Source organism: Barbus barbus (genome assembly GCF_936440315.1).
Source record: "Barbus barbus genome assembly, chromosome: 43".
Lineage (NCBI taxonomy): Eukaryota > Metazoa > Chordata > Actinopteri > Cypriniformes > Cyprinidae > Barbus > Barbus barbus.
The window spans coordinates 10,571,478-10,592,268 of record NC_136721.1 but is presented as its reverse complement, the minus strand read 5'-3'; the positions used below and the strand labels follow the sequence as shown (position 1 = coordinate 10,592,268).

Below are 20,791 nucleotides of genomic sequence, written 5' to 3'. Positions count from 1 at the left end.
ATATTCTTTTACATAAGGGTTTTTTTTTAAACTGTGCCCCCCAGTGGCCGCAATGGTATGGGACTGGGGGTAATAAAAAAAAAGTGTACATGTTCGAGATTATTATATTTTCTCTATTGCCACCTTTAGTTTTCGCAAGGGTTACAACAATAATAGTGGAATGAAAAATATTCACTGATTCACACACACACACACACACACACACACACACACACACACACTCGCACACACACACACACACACACACCCTTCCAATTTAAAAAAATAATAAAATGAAATACAATATGAAATGTCAATAAATGTAATTATAATTATTCCTAATACTTATTAAACATTAATGTTATTACTGTTCAAAAGTTTGGGGTCAGTAAGAGTTTATGATTTTGAAAGTTTCTTATGCTCAGCAAGTCTGCATTTATTGAATAAATAATACAGTAATAATAGTAATATTGTGAAATAATATTGCAATTAAAAATGTTTTCTATTTTAATATCTTTAAATGCAAGCGTCACGTGATCCTTCAGAAATCATTCTAAGAGCTTGATTTGAAGCTCAAGTAACATTTATTATAATTATCAATATTGAAAACAGCCGTGCTGCTTAATATTTTTGTGGGAACGGTGATACATTTTTGATGAATAGAAAATTCATAAGAACAGTGTTTATTTGAGATAGATTCATTTGAAACATTATAAATGTCTTGATTGTCATTTTAAATCAATTTAATACACCCATGCTGAATAAAAGTTAAATAAACATTAAAACTTTTGAACAGCATTGTATAAAATAACAGTTTTTTTAATTATATAATTAATTATATAAACATAAAATGATCTAAAATATCTAAAAATTGACATTTTAACCCCTTAACTGTCATCCGCATTTTTGAAAATTCACGAAAAAGTGGACTATGCAAACTTAAATTATTATAATTCATGAACGCTTTTGAATACAGGCCTAAGGTTGGTCTCTTTTTAAAGAAGTCAATTAGCAGATTATTACAGAAGTGAAATCATTAAAAAAAATGTAAGTATTAAAAAGTTATAGAAGTTTAAATTTACTGTAAAACAAATGTATTATTATTTTATTTTATTTTATATAAAATAAATATTTTTTTAAATAGTAAAAAAATCTAAAATTGCTATAAAATTAAAGTCATATGAGTACATAAGTTGTGTTCCAAATTTGAAGTTTATATAAAAAAATGGAGGTTCATATGCAATTTTGTTTAGGCGTTATACCAAAAACAGCCACCGGGTGCCATTCAAACTCCATTGCATTTTTTTGTTGATGTATTTCTGTCACAAACCTATCAATTTCTCTCTCGATATTATATCTATAACAAAATATGTTGAGACTCAGACCTTTCCAACGATATGTACTTTGTCAAGATTATAAAAAGTTTTGATTCTAAAAGACCGTAATACATTTCGTAATATGACACCCCCGCTAAGGGGGAGGAGACCCCTAAAATATTTTGAAGTACCATTTCTATGGTAACGCAATGTCCGATTTCAAAATGGGTTTCACAGGATGAATTTTGAGATTTTAAGCTTTCAAATGGCATATAACGTATAATGATTGCTAAAACGTGATAGGAAAAAAGGCAAGGAAATAAAGACTTTTTGTGACAAAGGTCAGAACTCCTGTTATGATGCAGATTTATCACAGACTCTTGGTGCACTCTTGTCATAAATTAATCTATTACTGTTCCTACATAATTTGTAACAACAAAACATGGTAAAATATATATTTAGGATACGGGACGGTGAACAAGTTTTTTTCTGAATTTTTTTTCATTAAATTTTTTTACAGATAATATTTCAAAAACTTATTTAGAATGAATTAGCTTTAATATGATGACAAATAAAAGCTAATTATTTTATTTTGCATAGATGATTTTGTCTTATCAAAAAGGGTCTGTACACATGAAAGGAGGTTCATCATAAGGGGGTCATAAAAAGCTCATAAAAATTTAAAGTATTAAAATGCTCAAAAATCCTAATCACACACAATGGCTTTACAATAAAACTTATATTGATACAAGTTTTATTTTTTTTAGATGACTATTTTTTGACTCTTTCAAGTCAGTCAGATTTATGACCTTACAGTAGATTGAACAAGTATAAGTGTCTTGTGTTTATGAGGTAAAAGGTTGAACTTTGAGAGTCAGAAGAATTACAGGAACCTGTCTAGGGCTAAACATCTTTGGTTACTCTTCTACTTTCTGTTATCTGTTCTGTCCCACTCATAATTGCTAGATTAAACAAAACTTTCTGCCTTTGTCCCACTCAACAGCTAAGCAGAAAGTCTGTAATAATGCCTTAAAATCATTAATTTACCCATAATCCCCTCCCCTTTCACATACATAATGAGACATAAACTCCCTCACACTAATCTACCCTGAGTTGAGCCCTGTTCCTCACAGTAACACCCCACCGGCCCTGACACTGGACCAGCTTCAGGACACAGCAGGTACGAACACAGAGGTTAGCCAAGGGATTCCAGAGGGAGCACAGCAACTTCAGTCGAGCTGAGGCATCTCTGGGCTCCATGGAACAGTTTGTACTTCAAGCGGTTTAAAACTGGACCTTCTAATCCAGTGCGGACATGAACTGCATTTCCACCCAAAAGCCTGAGGAATTTCAGAGCTGATTATACAACAAGGCATAACAATTTCTCTATTTACTTCTATTGAGAATCGTTTTCTTGTTCCATTTGATTTAGGGAGAAAATCCAGGACATCCTTCAAGCCACAACAGGTGTGCATGCATGTTTTTTATGCTCATATTTGAATAGTTTCTTTTTAGTTTCTTTTTTTACTTTTATTTTAATTGCATTTAAGGTAATATATGCGTATGCATAGACACACTAAATATTTGCTGCATAAACAGACAGTAATGCATTGCATTAAGAAATTTTAAAGTAGAAAGACTGAAATAGTACTTTGTTTTAAAACAATAATCTTAATCTATTACAACAATAATCTATTTACAACCTACAGATTTTTTTTTCAAAGCAAAATATATTTGCATCTGTATAATATCTGATACACTAGTGCTTTTAATAATTTGGATAAGCACATCTCTTAAATTATTAGATTTAAATATGTTATGTTGGAATATAATTGTTTTGTGATTGCAATGTAATTCTATTTTGATTAATGGCCTATTCCTGAGTCTATAATTGCATTTTTTTATCAGGGTTTTTGACTAAAATACCTTATCTTTATGTTTCCACAGATAAATTTTACAACCTACTTGCCCCTCAAGGCAGAACATTGGGTTATAAACTTTATTCATCACGTGAATTGTGATACCTGTGGTTTTTCCTGTTGTTGTTGACTTCTGAGCCATGGCTTTTTCTGACCTACTGGAGCAGGTTGGCAGCACAGGACGCTTCCAGGTCCTGCATGTCACCCTTTTGAGTATGCCCATACTGATGATGGCCAGCCATAACCTGATGCAGAATTTTGTGGCCGCTGTGCCTCCACACCACTGCGCCCCACACGCCAACATTTCAATGTCCTCCATGAGTGCTGGGGACATGCTGCGGGCCACTGTGCCCTTAGGCACAAACGGCAAACCGGAACGCTGCAGACGCTATGCACATCCTCAATGGCAGCTTCTGAGCGGCAACAGTTCAGAGAGCCTATGGGAAGAGGGTGTGGAAGACATAGAGATGCAGAGTTGTGAGAATGGATGGTACTACAACAGGACAGAAATGAGTTCAACTATCATTACTGAGGTAAATGGTAAAGGTCTAGCATCATTAATGGAATAATTTAATGTTTTTTTTTAGCTGCAACTTCTGAGTGCAAATACTTGGGGTTGCAGCACTCTTTAAAATAAAGGTTCCCAAAGGGGTTTTGCAACAGTGGCATTGAAGTACCATGTAGGGTTCCCAAAAGAACCTTTCACTGATAAATTCTTCAAACAATCGTTTTTTCGTTGTGCCTATGCTGAAGAAACCAGCCTAAGGTGGTCGGCTGTTTTTAGCTGGTCTTCCAGTCTGGTCACAGATGGTTTATCAGGCTGCTTTTAGAGTGTTTTTAACAACTTCTTTAGCTAGACATGTTGATCTTGTCAGGCTGGAAGACCAACCAGCTTAGTCATGCAGGGAGACCAGCTTGACCAACTTAAACCCACTAAAAACATAGACTGGTTTTAGCTTTGTTTTTTCAGCAAGAAACAATCTAAAGAACCTTTTAAAAATAAAGGTTCCAAAAGGGATTTACAGTGATGCGACAATTTTTGGTCCCTCAAAGGACCTTTCAATTAACATTTCTTAGTGTGAGGAGCATTTTAATAATCTAAAGGAATGTTTTTCCACTATAAAGAACTTTTTGTCCAATGGAAAGGTTCTATGGATGTTCTTCATGAAATCATCAATGCCAATGATGCCAACCTTCATTTTTAAGAGTGTCTATGACCTCTGCCTGTCCACAATGCTATATGCAAACAAAATACAGTCATAATGTTTAGCATGTGTGGGGGTTTTTTTTCTCTCTTTTAGTGGGATTTAGTTTGTGACCAGCGTGCCCTAAAGCAAATGAGTCAAACTACCTATATGGGAGGCGTCCTTGTAGGAGCAGTCATTTTTGGGGGACTTTCTGACAGGTTGTGACAGGTTTTACTATGTAATACAACAGCAACATCAATATTATCATCATAAAGTCTATTATATTACACCTTCTGACCCAGAAATGCAGTAAAAATTTCCGTCTTCTGATGCAGGTTTGGCCGGCGTGTTTTATTGTTGATCTCTAACCTGATGATGGCGGTTGGAGGAACATGTGCTGCCTTCTCCACCTCCTTCACCATGTTTTGCATTTTCCGTGTTTGCTGCGGCATGGCCCTGTCTGGTTTGGTGCTTAATTCCTTCTCTTTAAGTGAGTACAGTAAATAACAGCTGTAAATTAGAGGTTGGCACCTATTCAATGTGTTGAGACAAAACATTGCATTTGACTGACATTGTATTTGGCATTGACATTGTCATTGTTGCTTCTCCTCAGTTGTGGAATGGATCCCCACGCGTGTGCGGACGGTGGTGGGCACAGGAACGGGTTACTGCTACACCACAGGCCAGCTGATCCTGGCAGCCGTCGCTTACTGCATCAGAGACTGGCGCTGGCTCACTCTGGCCGTCTCTCTGCCTTTCTATGTGTCCTTCCTCTACTCATGGTGCGTTTCCTGCTCACAAAATGTGTCAAGTACATTACAAGTGTTGTTAGTATTTGCCACTTCTTTTTGGGTTACATAACAAATACACTGAAATTAAAAACTCTTGGTCGGTAAGATTGAATAATTTACCTCTCTTATCTAAGATACAGTAAAAACAGTAGGCCTAATGTTGTGTAGTATTAGGCTATAACAACAGATTTGAAAAAATATATTTTCAATTTTAATTAAATATAATATTTTATAAAAAATTTCCTGTAATGGTAAAGCAGAATTTTTAGCAGCCACTATTTCAGTCGTCACAAGACGCTTCAGAAATCATTTGAATATGCATATTTTGTGCTCAAGAAACATTTTTTAAAAATCGTGTTGCTTAATATGTTTGTGGAAACTGATAGTTTTTTCAGATTTTTTTTTTATAGAAATAATTTGTAACAATGTGAAAGACTTTTGATCAGTTTCTGAATAAAATAATAATTAATTTAAAAAACAATTCGTATTAACCCCAAACATTTGAACAGTAATGTATATTAGTGTTTCATCTTTTAAATAAAATTAATAATATTAAGTAGTAAATAATTAAATAATTATTTATTGTTACTTTAGCAATAAAAATACATTCATATGCTATTATATAATGCTAATTATACTATTAACAATGTTTATTCATTATTTAAATAATTATTGTAAACCAAATGACAATTTGCACAAAGCAATCCTCAACACATTATGCCTATATAAAAAATGGCTATTAAAAATTCCTTGTAAGAAGTCATCCACTTGAAAGTCTATGTATACAGTATTTGGCATATTTGTGACCCTGGACCGCAAAACCAGTCATAAGTCACATGGGTATATTTGTAGCAATATCCAAAAATACATTGTATGGGTCAAAATGATCGATTTTTCTTTTATGCAAAAAATCATTAGGATATCAAGTATTTATGTTCCATGAAGATATTTCGTAAATTTCCTACCGTAAATATATCAAAACTTAAATTTTGATTTGCAGTATGCATTGCTAAGGACTTCATTTGGACAACTTCAAATGCGATTTTCTCAATATTTAGATTGTTTTGCACCCTCAGGTTCCAGATTTTGAAATAGTTGTATCTCAGCTAAAAATTGTTCTATTTACTCAGCTTTCAGATGATGTATAAATCTCAATTTAAAAAAAATTACCCTTATGTATGAATCAGTATGGGATCTGATGTAGTGGATTCTAGTCATATTATTATCTTCTGCAGGTGGTTCTTAGAGTCTGCTCGGTGGCTGGTCCTGACCAAGAGATCAGAGCAGGCAGTAAAAAACCTCAAAACGGTGGCTCGCATAAATGGACGGCATGCAGAAGCTGACAAAATCAACCTAGAGGTATGACATTACGTACAGTATGACATATCATTTTCAGCATTGTCTAATCATTCCGAATGCTTATTCTGTTATGGATGTGCATGCAGATGTTGCAAGAGTCCATGAAGAAGGAGATGGCCTGTTCAAAGGGCTCTTACAGCGCTCTAGACCTCCTGCGCACATCCTCAATGAGAACCATCACCGTGTGCCTCAGCGCAGTCTGGTCAGTCACTCAATCCTAGCATTTGAAACCAGCATTTGAAAACGACTACACTTTTGACCTTTGAACTGTAACATCTCAGGTTCTCAACCAGCTTCGCCTACTACGGCCTCTCCATGGATCTGCAGAAATTTGGGGTCAGCATTTACCTTATCCAGATCATCTTTGGAGCGGTGGATATACCAGCCAAAATCTTGGTTACAATATCCATGAGCATGTTAGGACGAAGACCATCTCAGTGCGGAGCTCTTGTACTGTCTGGCGTAATGATACTCATTAATCTTCTGGTGCCTTATGGTGAGAATTTGAGCCTGGTTGGCAGTAGGGCACAGTAATAATAAAACTGCACTCTCATTGTCACGTGGGGTCATTAGTTTTCAATAGCTGTTATTCCAGTGAGATCTGGAGGTTTGTCTGTCCTTCAATATCTCAGAAATCGAGACCCTGGCATTTCAAGTTTGACATTCACATGGCTGATCATGTACCTATGTATACGTGACACTTATTTTTGTGCATGTGCAGACCTGCAAGTGTTACGCACCAGTCTGGCAGTGATAGGGAAGGGCTGCCTTGCTGCATCCTTCAACTGCTGTTACCTGTACTCTGGAGAGCTGTATCCCACAGTCATCCGGTAATTAACTAGTGTCAGTATCATCATAAAACAACAACAAATTCAGTTTAATTGCACTTGTCCACAAGGTCGAAACCAGGTCTTGGACATTGGGGGTGGGGGTAGTAATAGTCTTATAATAGTCTTATAATCTTCTATTATATGAATTATTATTAGTTATATTCGTTTATTTAAGAGAATTAAATAATTAAAGAATTTCAATGGATTTAAGAGGATACAGAGGATATCAGTCTGAGCCATTTTGACATTGACAAGCACTTTTAGACCGCTGAGGCAGATCAGCCTAATAATATAACTTTTTAAACCTTTTGTCATCCTAACAGCAAACAAAGCATTATCAAGAATAGCAAATATTGGGAGAGATAATTTGTCCATTTATAATTAGTGGGAGTGACTTATCCCCTTCAATATCTATGGTAACGGCCCTGCATTGTCCATCACTTTGTTTCTTTTTGACAAGATCCACATAATCAAATACTATTTTTCAGAATAATGATGTCAACTTATGTAATTTTCTTCTGTGTCCTCTCAGTCAAAACGGAATGGGATGGGTGTCCATGATGGCTCGGTTCGGAGCGATGGTGGCCCCCATGGTGCTTCTTCTTGGGGAGGATTTCCCATGGCTGCCTGGTTTTATATACGGAGGAGCTCCGATTCTCAGTGGGATCTTCGCCTTCTTTCTCCCAGAAACCCTTGCACAGCCTTTGCCTGATACTATCCAGGATGTGGATGACAGGTAAGCCGCTGGTGGCCTGATTCACATTAAATTTTTGTGCTAGCTGGATCTAATCCACAAGACATGATGCAATTTATGTCGCAAGAAAATGTTGCATCAGATGTTAAAGTGTAAGTGATATGAGCAAAGTGTCTTGTAAATGGGTAACCATAACATGTTTTTCGACTCTTTCACTTATTACAGAGGTTTTGCATGGAAAAAAGCCAAAAGATTACCTGAAAAAGAGGATTTGGCCAAGAAGGATCCCAGCTGTGTCCTCCTGAAAGAGTCTGTCTGAGATGGTCACTTTACAGCATCTGAACACAGTATTGGAACACACAAATAGAGATGATTATTGCCATACAGAAGAGAACTTTAGAGTTAATATGATGAAAACAGCCAAAGGTTATGAAGGAGTTTCCTTGAATTTGAATGATAAATGGTGTGGAGCATCTTGTTTTTCTGACTGTAATTATTATGTTAAAAATATTACTTACTTGTACAGAGTGAGAGAAACAGTGCCTTGAATGGAGCTCTATAGAAATCTTTTACTGTTTTATATATATATATATATATATATGTATGTATGTTTGTGGATTTTTTGTTCTGTGTATTACATGAATGATGTAAAGAAATAAAGCAACAGAGAACACAAATTGTAAAAGATTGTGTTTGTTATTTTAATGCCTATAAGCTCTTTCATTTGTAGTCTGATAAACACATCCAAAGTATGAACAAATATATATTATTTTGTAAAACATTTACAGTACACGTCACTGTCATTTAGCTTGTTGACACGTGGTACAGTGGTTGATTACATAAACTCATAGGCAGATTAAATTGTTATTTTGTATTTAAGTATTAAGAAAGTCAGTAAATAAATGAGTGAAACCAAAGTTTGTAGGTTTGAGTGAAATGAGTGAAACCAAAGGGCTATATCTCAGTAATACAAAAAGGTTGTTTTTTTCCTTCTCCCTAGCAGTGGTTGCATTCTGGTTTCAGTAGATTAAACATTTAAATTTCATTAAATTTTCATTAGATTTCTTTAGATTTTTTTTTTCCATAAATTCTATCCTTCAACAAATATTCCAATATAGAACCTTGTCACAGACTGTGATGACATTTCCATGGTAATTACCATCATAAATCTCCCAACGTTTTCATTAAAAAAAATAATAAATAAACATTTATAACGGTATACTTTGTGTTAATTACCATGGCATTAAATTAGTAAACAATGCTGCAAGAGAGTATTTCTAATACAACGGCTGAGGAAGAGATAATAAATTTGACTCTTAATTAAAATATATATTTTTTTCCTTTTAAAAAGTTGTTGACAATGACAATGACAATGACAATTTATTTATATAGCATAGCACAATTAATTTCAACTTCTGTCGACCAATGTGCTTTCCAGAAAGACTTTAAAAACAGAAAAACACACACAATGAACAAACAGTAAAATTATGACATCATTTAACTATGCCATCAGCCATACGCTTTAGAAAATAAAAATGTCTTTAGCCTGGACTTGAAGATATTAACAGAAGAAGCTTGTCTAATGGAGAGTGGCAAGTTTCTCCTTGTTGAAACGCTACTGTGATTTTTTTGCAAATGGGAATGCAAAAATCCTATTTTCTGTAGTCTCCCATTCACTACTATTAAATCCACCCATCTGTGATGGCTACGGCTTCTGAGAACTCCAGAAATGTGAAAAAAGGGCCCACTGTCACTTATTTAAAAGCTTTTCTCTTGAGTAAAGAAGGGGACAAAATAATACTGGGATACAAGTGGCAACAATAATGAAAGTGGATTTGATCAACTGAACTAAGTCCTCAGGAAAAACTTTTTTCATGAATAAAAATATCATAAATCTACCTTCACTTTTCTGTCAAATCTGCACTGTCATATCTAACCCAAGCATAAAATACAATCTTTTGGCAAAAACAGTAGTTTGATATATTTTACTTTTTTTCCACTGTTTCATTGTTTTGTGCTTCACAACTAAAATAATTTTATTTATGAAAATAAAATTCATAACTAAAATACTTCACAACTAAAATACTTTCAAAGTACTTTAAAGAAAACTAGAACAATTCTAACATTAAAAGGCGTTGATTTGTCTTTTGGCACAGGTATGCATGAAGCAACTGAAAGAATTAAGAAAACAATTGCCATGGTTCAACCCTAAAAATTTTGGGTGATGTTTTTACCCTTACTCCTTTATAGTTTAATAGTATCCAGACAATGATCTGAATGAATTACGTGCTTTTTTGCGTCAGCTGGTGCATGTTCTACTAGCTAGGCCCATCAGATTTTATGAAGCCAGACAGTTATGAAAGAGGTAAAAGAATATTGTTCAGTGACCATTTAACTACATCATGACGAAAAAACAGTGTCACTGTTACATAATAACTACAGGAATTGATTGTATAATCTCAATAATTTATAACTGGTGTCGGTGCAAGATTGTTCATTTTTAACAGACTAATTTACGAAAAATGGCTTACGCGCAAAAAACTACAACTCCCACAAGCATGCGGATGTTACCCATGAGCCCTTGCTGCAGTCTTGCGGCTGCCGCACATCCCGGTGTCCACCTCTTCCTGTTCATTACACACACTCGATTTTAGTGGATCAAGATGTCTGGATTTCTGCGGGGAATCGCTCGTGTCCGAGCCGCCCCGGTTCTGCGGGGATCAACCATCACCCAGCGAGCCAACATCACCACGCGCCCTGCCAAGGATAAGATTGGGCCCGTTGTGAGTAACGTTATCTGTAGAGCGCTGCTCGTTTCCTCTGCAGCTCGTGAAGGGCAGGCCGTGATCTCCTTGGCATTCACCTTTAGACTCACTGTAATGATCGAAAACGTTATATATAGCCATACAAGTCCTTTTAGTTTGAGTGTAGCCCTAATCCAGGTGTTGATTACGAATAGATAATTTTTGTACTTTCGAATTCGTTTTGGATTTATAGACTGAAAGTTAGCAAAAACCTTCTCTGTCGATTGCGGTTTTATATAGATGGTCGTGGTGTTGACAGGCGATAGATGGCGAACCGAATCTCCATTTTGAAGTTATTTTCAATTTTACTATAAAAAGTAAAAATTAATTTAGTACTCGTTTTAAAGGCCATTTTGTTTCTGTTTTGAGCAATTTAGGAAACCGGGCATCACGGATAAGCTTCCGCTAAAAAAAAATAGTCCAGTCAGTAATATCACAATACTGCAACAGCAGTTAGCAGTATATATATACTCAATGTTTCGGTTTATGCTCACCTGCCAGCCAATAAAGTATTTCATTATGGTTTGTAGTCACAGTAGCCGTTTTGAGTTGTAGATGTGGTACTGATTAGCTTGTATTTATATCAAAATAGATTGTGGAGTGAAAGCAGAAATATTAGCACGTGTATGTTGCCATGAACGGTTAAATAAACCGGGTTTTAGCATCTATAGCTCTAACAGCTCTTTGGTTCTTGTGTCTGTTTTCACAGGAGACAGTGATTGGTCTGACCATATTTTCTTTTACCATCCTGGGACCATCTGGGTGGATTCTGTCCAACCTGGAAAACTACAAAAAGAAGGGCACTGCCGAGTCTGAGTGATCCACCTGTCATGGACTGAATGCAGTTTGTCTGGTTTTATTGCTTTTAACATGTTGGGACCACCATCTCACAGACCTCCAGCTTACCTGATCAGTGGAACAATTTGTCTCCTTTGAGCCACCCTGCTACCTCTCCATGCGACCGTTTACTTTCCTCCAGACACTCCGGTGTTTGTTACACTGAGCTGTTTGCTCCCTCTTACCAACTGTGTGATAACATAATCATGGGTGATTCAATTATCCTTATCTGAAGCTGTTACAGTTTAAATAAACCATTATTTAAATCTTAAATTCGTTGTCTCTGTTTTCCATGACTTTTTTTGACAATACTGGAAAAAGATAAAATGCTTTTCAGTAGCTTCTTCTATGAGGCAAGGCACCAGTGACCAACTTAAGTGTCATCTTAAAACAAAGTAAAAATAAATGCATCATACCATTATTTTTAAAATAAAGGCTAAATAGTTATACGCGAGTGTGAAATATGTTTAGCAGTTTAAATCTTGTATACTAGCAATTCAATGAAATTAGCATTACACAGTAACCCAGAAAGGCTTGAACATCAAATAAGATTATTGATAGAATCTTGCACTTAATAAATCATTTATTTGGTCTGAAAAAAATGTTGCATATGGATAGTTCTCCAAAATACGGTGACAAACATGCATGTCAATTGAGTTTTGAGTCATAAAGATTTCATATAATCTCAAATGATTTGCAATCCTGGCCATTGTTTAATTGTCTCCTTTTAATACACCTGATCCAGATCATCAACTCATTTGGAAAGAATCCCATTAACTGAACAGTGTCACATGGCATCATTATATAATTAGCATTTTATTAAAATCTATAACATTTTGAATATTATTATACATACAAATACAACTAGCGTTATTTCAGAAATCCTTAAAATTACTTAATGGTATTATATATTTATTTTAGTTCGATATATTTGTTTTAAGAGTTGCCTGGTTCGTGAAAAAAAATATTAATAATTGTGAAAACATACCAGTTACCACCAGCTTTTATAGGAGAAAACTCAATTCAAAGCACATTCACATAGGCAACCATTTTTAACACATGTAAAACAAACGTACTGATCATCAGCGGTATTGAGGTAATGTATCTAAACCGGAAGTGGATTCATCTCCAGCGGTTCCAATCAATCAGGTGACCGGAAATGACTGTTGAGCAGGAACATGGCGGAGGAGCAACAGCTGGAGATCTCTCAAAAAGAGGCTGACGGTGAGAATGACTTTACCGCAATTTGTCCAGAACCAACTTGTGTTTGTATCGATTTGCTCATGCGGATGTTGTTTTAAGATGAGTGAAGCGCACGAGCTGCTGGGATGAGCAGCTAGCGCTTTGCTAACTTGCTAACAACAATAGCTGAGAGTTCATTGTTTATGTTTTAAAGCACTTAAGTTTCAGTGTCCTGATACTTGTAATATGCTATATAACGTTACGACCATTAGCGTTATATAAAAAGAAATTGCTCCGAAGTGTGACACGCAAGCGTTTTAGAAAACACTGGACTGTGAAACAAATGCAAAAATACCATTACACTCGTAGTAACACCAATAATAATGTTTACGACTGACCATGTACAATTATGATTTTTGCCCGTTGTCAAGTAATAGGCAAAACTGACGATATTTTACACTTAATTGTGTTTGTTCTTTGACAGGGCTGAATTGTCTTGCATATGATGAAGCCATTATTGCACAGCAAGATAAGATTCAACAAGAGGTAACTGTTGAGTTATCATTTTAATAATAATTTGTATTTTTCTAGTGTTCTGTGATGCTTTATACACAAGTTGGTTCTCTAGTAAAAAGTATTTAAACAATGCACTCAACGGGTGAAGATTTTACTTTGATACAATTGAAAAGAAATGTATTAAAACCAGGGTTGTTATAATTAACTAAAACCATAAAACATATTTTTATATTTTAAGTATTTCATTTTATTTTTCTCCGTTAGTTACCAAGGAAATATTTCTTGTTTATTTTGTAAAAATTAGATGTATTAACTAAAACTGAAATAAAATGAATAAAAACTATATAGACATATTTATAAAAAATAAATAAAACTAAAGCTTTAAATAAAATTGAAATAAAAAACAACTCAAAATATTAATAAAACTGCAATAGTTTTATGATACTAAAATGTAATGAGTTACTGGAATTCATTTTTCAAATGGTGTGGGAACCGTTGTTATTTCTGGCATTTAAGTCACATTTATATATGCATTTATATATGCACATGGTGCTCATTAAGTGTCACTCTTTAACCCATCCTGAATGTCATTGTAGATTGCTACCAGTATTCCTCTGGTGTCAGAAAGACGGGAGCTGTCTGTACTTAAGCGAGAGTACGCTGACGATGACACCATTTACCAGCAGAAGATAAGAGTAAGTGAACCATTTCAGTAGTGAATGAATGTTTATGGAAGTTTATGAATTATGCACTTATCTTTTATCTCAATTATCAAGTCACATACCCTAGAGCTAAGAGAGCATTTGATGTTTATTTATGCACAAATATATTCAAGCAGAGAAACCCTGATCTCTCTGTTTTATTATTATTATTTTTTTTAACAAATCAAACTGTTTTGTCAACAGGACTTGCAGAAGAAGTACTCATCTATACGCAAAACACGGCCAGATGGGAACTGTTTCTACAGAGCCTTTGGTTTCTCACATCTGGAGTCATTACTTGAAGACAGCAAAGAATTACATGGGTAACCATCTGCCAACCTACATTCAGCTGAATGAACATTGTTTATCCATTTGGTTGAATAAATGATTCCCATTCTACAAAACTGGATATTAAACATTAAATATGTTCTTAACAACACTGATTGTTTCACATCATGCACTGTTTTCACATTCAGTGTGGACAGACAAACTACTTGTTGTGTCAAGCCTGTTAAGATCATTTACATGAAAGTATGGGGAGAAGATAATGGTCTTAAGTAGCTTCTATAACCTTGAGGGCATTCCTCTAAGACTCTGTGTGGTTGTGTTCACTTGGCAGGTTCAAGGCTATTGCTGCCAAGAGTAAACAGGATCTGGTGAGCCAAGGTTTCACAGAATTCACCATTGAAGATTTTCACAACACAGTAAGTCTTTGGATGAATATGAACTAAAACCTTTTATTTATTTTTTTAACATTTTTGTCCAGTGTTATTTATTTTATTATTTATGTACTATAATAGTATTTATTAATATTTCCAATTAGCTTTTATTTGAATATTTAAAATTTTAGTTTGTTCATGTGCTTTTGTCATTCTTAGTATTTGTTTTATGTATTTATTTGCTTGTTTAAATATTTAGCTTTAATTCAGTTTCAGTTTTATTAAGTTTTGTACTTGCATTTAGTTGCTAAGTCAACATTTTTAAAGGGGTGGTCGCGCTAAACTTTTCATTCCATTGATTTTCATTTATTTGTATTTGAATACTGGAAAGCTTGTGCAAATTATTATTATTATTATTTATTTTTAAATTTTTTTGCAATTTGCTGCTTTACAAATTTCAGATTTAGTATTACTTGAAGACGTGTGACCATTAGATATCTAGGATATCTCTATATAAATTATAGTATAATATGTATATTATATTATTATATAATAATATATTATATATATATATATATATATATATATATATATATATATATATATCTTATATAATTTATTTTAATAAATAAATTATATAAGATATCTCTATATATTAGATTATATATTTTTGAATAAATTAATATATTTTTATATATATATTATATATAATGGTGAATTTGTTTTTTAAAACATGCCACTGAATGTGACATCATATCATAATTGTTGTAGTGTGCTTCTAGTGTGGCCATGGCTTAATTTTTGTTTAACTTTTTCATATCATTTTTATTTCATTTCAGCATTAACTAAAACAATTTTTAATGGTTTTACTTAAAATAACAACACTGGAAATGTCAAATCAGCCCTGTTTGATATATAATGAATTTCCTCTTGTTCACTGCAGTTCATGGACCTGATTGAGGCTTGTGATAAGCAACCATCTGTAGGTGAGCTGCTCAGCTCCTTTAATGAGCAGAGCGTTTCAGATTATCTTGTGGTCTATCTGCGGCTGGTGACCTCTGGCTACCTGCAGAGAGAGGAAGACTTCTTCCAGCACTTCGTAGAGGGCGGCCGCACCGTTCGAGAGTTTTGCCAACAGGTGACACTGAACAACGCGTCATTTCTGACTGACTCGTGTTGTAATTTTGAAGATGTGATTCATTTTCAGCCAGTTCTTGTAGAGTAACCTGTTCTTCAATGACTTTGCAACATTTTAAACCAACATGTCGTTCTGTTTTGGCCAGGAGGTGGAGCCCATGTCCAAAGAGAGTGACCACATTCACATTATAGCTCTGGCTCAGGCTTTAAACGTGTGCATCCAGGTGGAGTACATGGATCGAGGAGAGGGGGGAACAGTCAATCACCACATCTTCCCTGAAGATGGAGAGCCCAAGATTTTCCTCCTCTACCGACCGGGTCACTATGATGTCCTGTACAAATAACAGATCTGCACCTATTGCTGCTAAGGCCTCGTCTGTTTCTGTGCTGTGGGTTTGACTTTAAACTCTAAACCTGTGAAATGTGAACACGAGAGCCGAGCACTCAACTTTGCAATTTCCTGTCAAAACCCCCTAAAGACTCTTGGAGAATTTTGGAGAATCTGTTATAACAGGCACTGGACATTGTACAGTTTTCTTTGAATAACCTGCATCTTTGTTTTTCAGTTGTATATACAGTATATGGTTATTTGATTTAGTTTATTTTTGGTTTGGGTTTGTTTTTTGTAGTTGAAAACTGCCTGTCATTTGTGATAGGAAAGGAATTGCTTTACCATGTTTCACTGTATTTGACTTTCATGAGAATAAAAACAACTTGCAGTAGTCATAGTTTGGATAGCCACATTATTGTTTAATGTGTGTATTTAAAAATGGTCTTTATTTAAATCAAAAATGGTGTGTCCATACTGCAATTTAAGCTGGACATGCACTGACAAAAACCCACGTGGTTCCTCTCACAGAAGACTGATGAAAGATCTTGCCCTGACACCATTTTTGGCCGGCAGCACTTCCACAGAATCACAGAACGAAGGAGGGATGAAGACGTTCGGGTCCTCGACTCCCTCCACTAGGTCAAAGAAGCTACGGAAAGAAGAAATGGGTTAACAAATCTTGTCTTACATGTTGGTCTTTAGATGCATTTGAGCTTGGTGACTTTACTTATCTATGGGGGTGATCAAGGTGCATGGACAAAAACAAATGGGTGGTAGTATGAAATAATTGGTAATAAGACACAAAAAAAAACACAACCCAAAATGGTGAGATAAACAAGAAAGAGCGTTCCAGTGGGGTTTATATATGGCCATACTAAAAGTTTGGGAACATAAAGATTGTTTAATTTAAGAAGTCTCTTACGCTCCTCAAAGTTGCTTTTATTTGATCAAAAATACAGATTTTTTTTTTTAATATTATTAAATATTATTGCAATTTAAAATAATGGTTATAACAACTTATTCCTGTGATGCAATGCTGAATTTTTCATATATATATATATATATATATATATATATATATATATAGAGAAACCTCTTTAAAAACATTAAGAATATTTACTTTACGGTTTAAGGTTATGTCTGAATCCGAGAGCCATTCATCATCCTATATTTGTTATTGTCATTAAAAATGTTTTTTTTTTCTCATACTTGAGGAAATCTTGTACAGCATTCATGAAACACATTTTGTTTTATTTATGTGCATGTTATTCTTGCATGAAGACGGCCTTGATCAGAGGAAGAGGAAAGGCAATGTAAACACATGTAATTGGTTAAGAGAATCACTGTTGCATAATCTCCTGTTATTCTTCATCAGTATACTACAAATGTGGTTAGGTTAAGTACAAGATTGCAGACTTGATTACAGAAGTATTATCCATGGGTTTTAATGAAAAGCAGAGTTAAACATGGTTACAGTCTCTGTATAGAGACTTACTTTGTCCAGCCTACTTGACTAACCTTGTCATGACGGTTAATTCCCCTTTCTGTGTGAAATCAAGGGAGTAGAGAGGCACACAGCCAAGTGCAGTGAAGGTCAGCAGGTAGTGTTCTGCAGAGAAAAATACGAAGAACATAAGCCAACTAGGGAATTTTATTTTGGTTTACTCAACTTAAAATGTTAATCAATTTATCCATACACACACATATATATGTGTATGTGTGTGTATGTGTATATATTATATTATGTGTATTAACACTTTACTTTAGGGACCAGTTCTCACTATTAACTAGTTGCTTATTGGCATTATGCATATTACCAACATATGGATTTACAAAGCACATATTAATTCTACCTCATACCTAAATTTAACTAATAAGCACTAATTAAGAGTTTATTAAGGCAGTTATTATGTAGTTAATAGTAGGAATGGAATATATAAATGTAGAAGTATAGCCCAAAAACAGAAGACAATATTACATCAGACTATTACAAAAGTATTTATTTTCCTGCAATTTTTCATAAATTAAAATAAAGCTGAATGAACTCGGTTAAAATCTTCCTGTCAGTCTTTAATTATTTAAATAATTTTTTATATTTAATTGTGTATTATATGAATGATTATAGTGTGGAAATAGTAGTCTTTAAAGTTAAAAACAATTAGAAAGTTAAAATATTTTTTATGATTAATTATGATTAATCGCATTCAAAATAATAGTTTGTTTACATCTATATGTGTGTGTACTGTGTATATTTATTATGTATATATACACACACACATATGTATTAATAATATATAATATTTACTTGTATCATTTATATTATATATATATATATATAAATAATATTTTCCCTTAATATATACATGTATGTGTGTGTATTTATATACAGATAATAAATATACACAGTACACACAAATACAGTATGTAAACAAACTTTTATTTTGAATAATCGAATAATCATTTTGCAGCCCTAATTTTTATTCATTTGCGTTATAGCCAGTGCTGGGTGTTAAAAACCTGACTGAGAATCATCATGCAGCATAACGACGCACATTACCTTGTGTTTCCTCCACTGTTCCATTCCAGTTATTGACCAGCAGTCCTTGTCCAGGTAAAGAGCTACTACCCAAGACCATTTGATGCAGGAAATGGGCATCATGGGGAACCCCGATATGTCTGAATGGTTCCTTTAATGCTGTCTTAATGCAAGTGTGGTTATGGTAGTGGATCTCATAGTTGACTCCCTGTTGAGAGGAGAGCAAACTCTGAGTCACATTAGCAAGAGTCAGCAACACAATACCCATTGATGAACTTTACAGAATTTATGTTTTGCTATTTATCCCTAAACTGTGGTACTTTACCTCTCTAAAGAGCAGAAGCCTGTCAACAAAGAAGGTCTGGTTGCCTTCCTTTCCAGCAGCTACAACTCGGACATTCTGTCCGAAGGCATCATAGGAGAATTTCTCAAAAACACGCAAGTGCTGCCCAGGGATAAACTGTGTTGGAGAGAAAGTGAGAGAACACTTTCACATAACTCATAGTTAGCAATTTCATGAAGTAGTTTTCTGTAGAGATAAGCCAACTAAAGGAAGTTAGACAGAAAACTTTATATAGGTACTGTACATTCAAGCCAAAATTGACAAGTTTCTCTGATGAACCTTCTCTTTTTTTCGGACAAAATAGTTTAATATTCTCGTCAAGACGCCCCACTTACCGCAGTCAGTGCCCCTTCAAGCAAAGGTGGAGACTCTGGAAGTCAAGAGAGAGTGAAAAGGTTTATTTAGACTACTCAAAGAACCGAAAACAAGCATAAATTCATTTTTCATTCTTTCAACTGCTAAAGCTCTATAAAGTTTACTATAATGTGCAGGCAAAAGACAACAGGTCTTACTGCAGGGTTCAGGCTTCTGTGCACAGCTGCTGAGAATCAAGCTCAGGCAAACTGCAATCAGAAACAGGATCTTCATTGTTATTGTAGAGTACTGGCAAACAGGAGCCAAAGCAACTAGCAGCAGTGTTTCCAAGTCTGGCCCTTCTTATATCGTCAGTTCCGGATCATCTCTCCATGTTTTCAGTTTCACCCACACTGGGCCTTCTGGGTATCTGGCCAGTGCTTCAGTTCAATAGGAGTCTTTAAGGTGATAAAACAATTTAACTGTATGCAATACTTGGAATATCAATCCTAATGTGAGTGCAAAATAGAATGAAAATTAAATATGTTTGAAGTTCCAATTATAGGAAATACTTGTGGTGTCAGGTGTCTCTGGAGATGATGGGTGACAGGTAAAACCTGGACTGTAGTATAACTCAAATTAGTCACATGATGAACACTCAGTATATTATGATCTCAGATTTGCATGCCACAGGTCAATGTTCAAGTGTATGTGCTAGTCATATAATAATTTACTGAGAAAAACAAGATCATATGATAGTAAACACTAAAATAAATTGTTGTTGCACTCAGCAAAAACTGACACAATCTGATGATTATAACTTTCCAAAAAGGATATACCTGCTAAAAAGACATCCTATATTATCCTAAGAAGATTTGCTGGTCTTGTTGCAGGCTGCTGGTTTGCTGGTTTTGGGCTAAACCCAAACCCAGCTAAGATCAGCAAATCATCTTATATTTTTTTTTAATCCTTTTTTTTTCTTCAAGCAGGAAACCTGTGTTAACAGCTCTTATTATATGGCTTTCTGAAAGACTTGATTCTGATTGGTCAATCACAGAAACCAGCCATTTGATGTTTTTTAAAATTCACTGCTGTACCAAGAAAATTAAAGTAGCAAAGAAAACAAAAAGCAACACTTATTACATCTTAATGCAACTTAAACACCTGTGTCATTCCACTGCCAATGTAAATAACATTCTGTCCATCTGAAGTTTAAGTAAGGGTGAATAAAGCCTCAGCATGTTGAACACATTTTAGCGACTGCACAAGGCCACATCAAAGAAAACACTTAAGGGTTAAGTGCTTCATTTATAGAGTTCTCGTGTTCTCATGCACACACCTTTCCCTTTGACATACAGATTTAAACAGTCTGGATT

General features: G+C 34.7%; 4 protein-coding genes across 4 annotated transcripts; 3 read left to right on the top strand and 1 right to left on the bottom strand.

The window, feature by feature from the left end:
- Nucleotides 1–3,354: 3,354 nt before the first annotated feature.
- slc22a6l (solute carrier family 22 member 6, like) lies at nt 3,355–8,394 on the top strand (the record flags this gene model as incomplete). Its single annotated transcript, XM_079404523.1, has 10 exons — nt 3,355–3,747; nt 4,516–4,619; nt 4,737–4,891; nt 5,015–5,183; nt 6,428–6,551; nt 6,638–6,753; nt 6,833–7,047; nt 7,273–7,381; nt 7,914–8,117; nt 8,301–8,394. 10 exons carry the CDS (start codon nt 3,355–3,357, stop codon nt 8,392–8,394), a joined length of 1,683 nt encoding a protein of 560 aa, XP_079260649.1.
- Nucleotides 8,395–10,685: 2,291 nt separating this feature from the next.
- On the top strand, nt 10,686–11,834 carry cox8a (cytochrome c oxidase subunit 8A). Its single transcript, XM_079406049.1, has 2 exons — nt 10,686–10,858; nt 11,589–11,834. Exons 1-2 carry the CDS (start codon nt 10,739–10,741, stop codon nt 11,697–11,699), a joined length of 231 nt encoding a protein of 76 aa, XP_079262175.1. The 5' UTR covers nt 10,686–10,738; the 3' UTR covers nt 11,700–11,834.
- A 1,015-nt stretch (nt 11,835–12,849) lies between these two features.
- On the top strand, nt 12,850–16,651 carry LOC306861995 (ubiquitin thioesterase OTUB1-like). The gene is made up of 7 exons (XM_079404561.1): nt 12,850–12,940; nt 13,383–13,444; nt 14,011–14,109; nt 14,320–14,438; nt 14,735–14,819; nt 15,718–15,912; nt 16,058–16,651. Exons 1-7 carry the CDS (start codon nt 12,895–12,897, stop codon nt 16,253–16,255), a joined length of 804 nt encoding a protein of 267 aa, XP_079260687.1. The 5' UTR covers nt 12,850–12,894; the 3' UTR covers nt 16,256–16,651.
- On the bottom strand, nt 16,644–19,873 carry epdl2 (ependymin-like 2). The gene is made up of 6 exons (XM_079404562.1): nt 19,634–19,873; nt 19,457–19,491; nt 19,104–19,238; nt 18,800–18,986; nt 17,761–17,851; nt 16,644–16,891 (listed from the first exon to the last, which is right to left on the bottom strand). The coding sequence occupies exons 1-6, from the start codon at nt 19,707–19,709 to the stop codon at nt 16,765–16,767; spliced, it is 651 nt and encodes a 216-aa protein (XP_079260688.1). The 5' UTR covers nt 19,710–19,873; the 3' UTR covers nt 16,644–16,764.
- Between the last annotated feature and the right edge of the window lie 918 nt (nt 19,874–20,791).

Coding starts and splice junctions, on each gene's coding strand:
- LOC306861995 (XM_079404561.1), top strand. CDS start 12,895: ATGGCGGAGGAGCAACAGCTGGAGATCTCTCAAAAAGAGGCTGACG. Junction 12,941..13,382: donor CTCTCAAAAAGAGGCTGACG/GTGAGAATGACT, acceptor GTTCTTTGACAG/GGCTGAATTGTCTTGCATAT. Junction 14,820..15,717: donor TTGAAGATTTTCACAACACA/GTAAGTCTTTGG, acceptor TGTTCACTGCAG/TTCATGGACCTGATTGAGGC.
- cox8a (XM_079406049.1), top strand. CDS start 10,739: ATGTCTGGATTTCTGCGGGGAATCGCTCGTGTCCGAGCCGCCCCGGTT. Junction 10,859..11,588: donor AGGATAAGATTGGGCCCGTT/GTGAGTAACGTT, acceptor CTGTTTTCACAG/GAGACAGTGATTGGTCTGAC.
- epdl2 (XM_079404562.1), bottom strand. CDS start 19,709: ATGAAGATCCTGTTTCTGATTGCAGTTTGCCTGAGCTTGATTCTCAGC. Junction 19,239..19,456: donor TTGAAGGGGCACTGACTGCG/GTAAGTGGGGCG, acceptor TCTCCAACACAG/TTTATCCCTGGGCAGCACTT. Junction 16,892..17,760: donor GAATTAACCGTCATGACAAG/GTTAGTCAAGTA, acceptor TTCTTTCCGTAG/CTTCTTTGACCTAGTGGAGG.